General features: G+C 51.0%; 2 protein-coding genes across 2 annotated transcripts in view; both read left to right on the forward strand.

Moving 5' to 3' along the window:
- Nucleotides 1–3,916, forward strand: part of FUCA1 (alpha-L-fucosidase 1) — an 8,314-nt gene extending 4,398 nt beyond the window's left edge. The window contains exons 3-9 of the mRNA XM_057383744.1: nt 432–566; nt 744–881; nt 1,481–1,586; nt 1,968–2,168; nt 2,318–2,508; nt 3,003–3,102; nt 3,680–3,916. Coding sequence (XP_057239727.1) covers nt 432–566; nt 744–881; nt 1,481–1,586; nt 1,968–2,168; nt 2,318–2,508; nt 3,003–3,102; nt 3,680–3,817 — 1,009 coding nt within the window. The 3' untranslated portion in view covers nt 3,818–3,916. The remainder of the gene's footprint in view (nt 1–431; nt 567–743; nt 882–1,480; nt 1,587–1,967; nt 2,169–2,317; nt 2,509–3,002; nt 3,103–3,679) is intronic.
- A 956-nt stretch (nt 3,917–4,872) lies between these two features.
- Nucleotides 4,873–5,000, forward strand: part of HMGCL (3-hydroxy-3-methylglutaryl-CoA lyase) — a 4,442-nt gene continuing 4,314 nt past the window's right edge. The window contains 1 exon segment of the mRNA XM_057383766.1: nt 4,873–4,983. Within this exon segment, the coding sequence (XP_057239749.1) occupies nt 4,907–4,983 (77 nt within the window). The 5' untranslated portion in view covers nt 4,873–4,906.

The following is a 5,000-nucleotide window of genomic DNA, read 5'->3' on the forward strand; positions in this document are numbered from 1 at the left end:
TGAGGGCGTCTGATCACTGAAACAAATAAGGGAGCATGTCTGGGGGTCCTTGAGGGGATGAAGGCCATGTTTGAGGGGGCATGAGGGGATGGAAACACTTGGAAAGGATATGGGTCTGTTCCCAAGCGGGTGGAAGGGGCAAATCTGGGGATCCCCGAGGGTTTGGTGGTCCCTGAGCAGTGCTAGAGATCCCTGAGAGGTCATGCCCAGGTCAACCTAAGCATTGGTTGTTCATTCTTTCCCAGCATTAAAATCCCCTAAAAACCTCTTTTATTCTTGTACTTGCTTCTGAATTTTAAGGATAGTGACAGAGGACTTTTCAAAGCACGGTTATCCAGTGCCTTGCTGTTTTAATGACTGGGTTTGCAGTGAGGCTGCGAATATTTCAGTTACTTTTTTGCCATCCCATCCAAATCCCTTTTCCCCCTCAGGTACGTGGTCCTGACCACCAAGCACCATGAGGGCTTCACCAACTGGGGGTCACCGGTGTCGTGGAACTGGAATTCTGTGGATACAGGACCCCACCGAGACCTGGTGGGAGAGCTGGGAGAAGCCCTCAGGGAGAGGTATGGCCCTGCCAGAGGGTGGTGAATCCTCCTGGCTGTGCTTGACAAACAGCAGAAAACAATGTGRAAAACGGAGTGCTTGCAAATAATTAAAAATAATAATGCTGCTAATCTAATTTCCACTGGTTCTCAATCCCCACTGGAGCCTAACTCTTCCATCTGTGTTTTGTCCTTCAGCAATCTGCGTTATGGGCTGTATCACTCCCTGATGGAGTGGTTTAACCCCCTCTACCTCGCCGACAAAGAAAATCACTTCAAAACCCAGAGCTTTGTTTCAAAGAAGATGATGCCAGAACTTTATGATCTTGTCTTAAAGTAAGAGCCACACCTCGTTCAGGATCACCAGCATTTCCTGGTTTCAGTTSTGCTGAGAAAGATTCAGAGTGGGTGTGAAGAAGAGAAATGTTAATTTTTGCCAAGGGAAATCCCTTTGCTAACCAGTAATGATTTGTGATAATTAGAAAAGGGGTTCATTTGCCCTGTGGAAGGTCTAATCAGAATAAGGGAGGGATAAATTTTTCCTGCAAAAGCAATTCTGCCTTTGTGCAAACTGCTCAATATTTAGTAGAATAGAAGATTTCACTGTGAATTTGCATTTTTTTCTTGCTTACCCTTGCTGACAAAAATACAAGGCTTGGGCTTATGGGCTGTCCCAGCTCAAGAGTGTGCCTTATAATTGCCTTTGAGGTGCCAAATTCTGTGGTTTTTTTGGAAGAACTACATCCTCTCTTGAGCTGTGGATCAGCACCTTGTTCTTTGCTGCTGCAAGAATCAGCGTCACTTAAAATGAGGTGTGAAAAACCTCCTGGTGATGCCAGGCAGTGGGAAGGGGAGGTGAAATGATTTCACACCCAAGAAACAAGTRTGGCAGGAGAAAAARAAARCCATTTTGAAACMACATTGGTCTCTCTTAGATACAAACCAGATCTGATTTGGTCAGATGGAGACTGGGAAGCTCCAGATTCCTACTGGAATTCCACCTCTTTCCTTGCCTGGCTCTATAACGACAGCCCTGTCAAGGTACTGGTGCCTGCTGTCCCCTCGTGGCTTTGGGTGGGTGTGGAAGRTCAGGAAACTGGGAGATGTGAGTGTGATAAAACTAAAAACCTCCTTGACATTTGCCAGATGTGTTTTATTGTCTGACAAAAAAAAAAGAACCTTGGTTGGGCTCCTGTGACAGCTCCCACTGTCCTTTGCAGGACAATGTGGGAGGCTCAGGCTTTGTTGCCTCTGCTCCTGTGTGAGTGAGAAGAGAGCAGTTCTCCCAGAGAGGGATTCAGCCTTCTTGGAAAGGTTTCCATTACACASAGAATTTTTAGGTGCTTCCTCAGGGGTGTGACTGCAAGCTGAACAGCTCAGGAACAAAAAATTCTGTGCCCTGAGCTGTTTTTCTCCTCTCAGGACACTGTGGTTGTCAACGATCGCTGGGGCCAGGGCTGCTCCTGCCATCACGGGGGTTTCTACAACTGTGCTGACAAGTACAGGCCAGGAACTCTGCCAGGACACAAGTGGGAGATGTGCTCCTCCCTGGACAAGCTCTCCTGGGGCTATCGCAGCAACATGAACCTGGCTGAGGTGATGGATGAAATGAGTATGATTGAGGTGAGGAAGCTGAAATCAAAATAACCTGCGGGAGGATTAGTGGAAATTAGAGGCTTGTGGAGGAGATGATGAGGATAAAACTCTCCTGGATTTCTGTGTTGTCAGAGCTGAAGATAATGCGCTTTGTTATCTTGTTTTATCTGCCACAGGAGCTGGTGCAGACTGTGAGTTTGGGTGGCAACTACCTCCTGAATGTGGGGCCTACAAAAGAAGGGGTGATTGTCCCCATMTTCCAAGAAAGACTCCTGGCCCTTGGGAGGTGGCTGGACACCAATGGGGAGGCAATTTATGAATCCCAGCCTTGGAGGGTGCAGATGGAGAACACCACAGACACTGTCTGGTAAGGACTCTGCTGCTCAGACCAGCTGAGCTGATGTTTATTTCTCTTTTTTCATTAATTTGGTACACTCTGACATCTTGCCATTGGGATTTCATCCATCTTGCTTCAGCAGGAAAAAAACAACCCTTTCTTTAGCAAATGTTCACACTGTGGCTGTCAGGACTGTTTAAGTAGTGGTCCTGGCCAGAAATTCCTACAAAATTGAGTTGGTTTTATTTCCTCGAGTGTATTGAGGCCAGAAATGTAGAGCAGGGATCAGAATGAGTCTGTGTATCCGCCCTGGCTGAGGACAGGACAGGTTGACAATGACACTTGCACACACTGGCTTTGTTTGGGTTTCATCAGGTGGGTCCAAAGTGACAGATTTTGGAAWGAGGGGAAAGTAGGTGACCCCTGTGTGGTGACACAAGGCAAGGCAAGGCAGTGTTCTTGTGCTGTGTGGAAAGGTCGAGCTGGTGTCTGGCTTTCACCCTGCTGAACTCCTGCTCCCTCAGGTACACCTCCAATGGACCAGTGGTCTATGCCATCTTCCTGCTCTGGCCTMGGGACAGTGTCCTGCAGCTCTCCTCACCCATTCCATCCCCACGCACACAGGTAAGGGACTTCAAAAAAGATAAAACACCCCGAGAGCCCATTTTGGGGCATTTATGGGCTGGGAAGGGCCAACCTGGCCTCATTTAGGAATGGAGAGAGTGGGAAACTTGTGTCCTGTGGCCTCCTTACAGATCCTTGCCACATCCCAGGCTGTTCCCAGGCTTTGGCTTATTTGACACACAATATGGGACAGGAATTGCCATGAAATAGGCAGAGGTTCTCCTCCCCTGGAGTCTTTTGATGCTGTTGTTGCAGGGGAGGAAAGCAAATATCCACACAGTAGCTGTTCTGCAGTTCAGATTCAGCTCAGGTGCACTGCCCTGCTCGTKGCCAATGTCTCTGTGACGCAAATGTTTGAGCGCCCTTTGCTCTGAACAAACAGGGGCAAAGCATCAGCAACAAACAAACCCCCAAACAACAAACTGCAGCCTGCTTTGGCCTCAAAACACCCCGTGTGTCACCCGCCCCGTGTGCCACGTGAGCCACACTGGGGACCTGCAGGCTGGGTGGGAAATGCTGGGCTGTGCAAAGGGGGCCTGGGGAGCTCCAGCTGAGTGTCCCTTTCCTTCCTGTGCAGGTGACACTGTTGGGGCTTGCTGGGACTCTGGAATGGCAAATAGTCCCAGGGAAAGGGATGCTCATAACCCTGCCCTCCGTGCTCCCATCTCCTCTCCCTCAGTCTGGCTGGACTGTGAAGCTTGAGGATGTGAAGTGATACCTGTGGGGGGGACACAGCATCTCCCACTGCCTTTCTTTTTGATTGAATCCAAGAGGATTTTTATTTTTCATGTTGAATACATTATTTTTCACTCGAGAGAGTCTCTCCTACACTCTCTGTTGCCTTGTGTTACTTTGTTGTTGGTTGGAAGAGTTGTGATCAGCTACTTTCATCACAAATAAATCTAACAGAATCTTGCTGGAACAGATCTGGAAGAAACCACCTKCAGAAAACGTAACACAAATCAACAAACTTTTATTTATATTGTGGTGGAGGCAGCTACAAGAAGAGTGAATTTAAGAGACCACCGTTGTGCGTTGCACTTCTGAACTTTCAGTTCCAGTGAGAGCAGATTTCCTGCGTGGATGTTGAACTTTTTAAAAAGGGTTGAACGATGTRCGTCTGAGTGATGAAACTCAYGAAAGTACAGGTTGTTGTGAAGGCYCCACAGYGTTGCAGAWAGGTTTTGTTKTGTTCCTGTCCAAGGAAAACCTACCAGAACACTCAGAGCTGAGCACRAGCAGAGCCCCGGGGCTGGGACACGTGCAGAGCTGGTGCTCTGGGGGCTGTTACTCAATGGACAAACACCCCCAGCACCGGCTCCAGAGAACCGGCTCCACCGGAGCACCGCCCCGGCCCCGGCCGTGACGCCGTTACAAACAAAAAAAACGGGGACAAAAAGGGACAACAGAGCGATGGCCTCTTTACCTCACAACCCCATCACGCCGGTAACCTCTGGCGCGGAGCGGGGCCCGTCCCAAAACAAACAGGGCCGTGTTTACTCAGCGCGCCGGTCAGCGGCGAACCCGCGCTATAAGTGCGCGGCGGGCGCGGGGCCGGGCAGTGCCGGCGCGGAACGGGAGATGCCGCGCTGCGACACGGGTTCCGCGCCGCGGGACGGCGCCTGGGGACAGGTACGGGATGGCTGCGAGGGGACAGAAGGGACGGACGGGGCGCGGTGACAGCGCGGTGACAGCGCCATGCCGGTGCCACGTGGGGGGCGCGGCCGCTGTCACGTGATCTGTGCGGACACGCGCTTCCGTGTCACGTGCAGGGGGTGGTGCGGTCACGTGAGCGCGGGCGGACATGGCGGCGGCGCGGAGATTGCTCCCGCGCTGGGCGGGATCGCTGCGGCCCGTGAGGGACCGGGACTGAGGGAACGGGGATCGGGAGCGGGGGC

This window comes from Malurus melanocephalus, unplaced genomic scaffold (assembly GCF_030028575.1).
Source record: "Malurus melanocephalus ecotype Western Australia unplaced genomic scaffold, MMel_1.1 scaffold_658, whole genome shotgun sequence".
NCBI lineage: Eukaryota > Metazoa > Chordata > Aves > Passeriformes > Maluridae > Malurus > Malurus melanocephalus.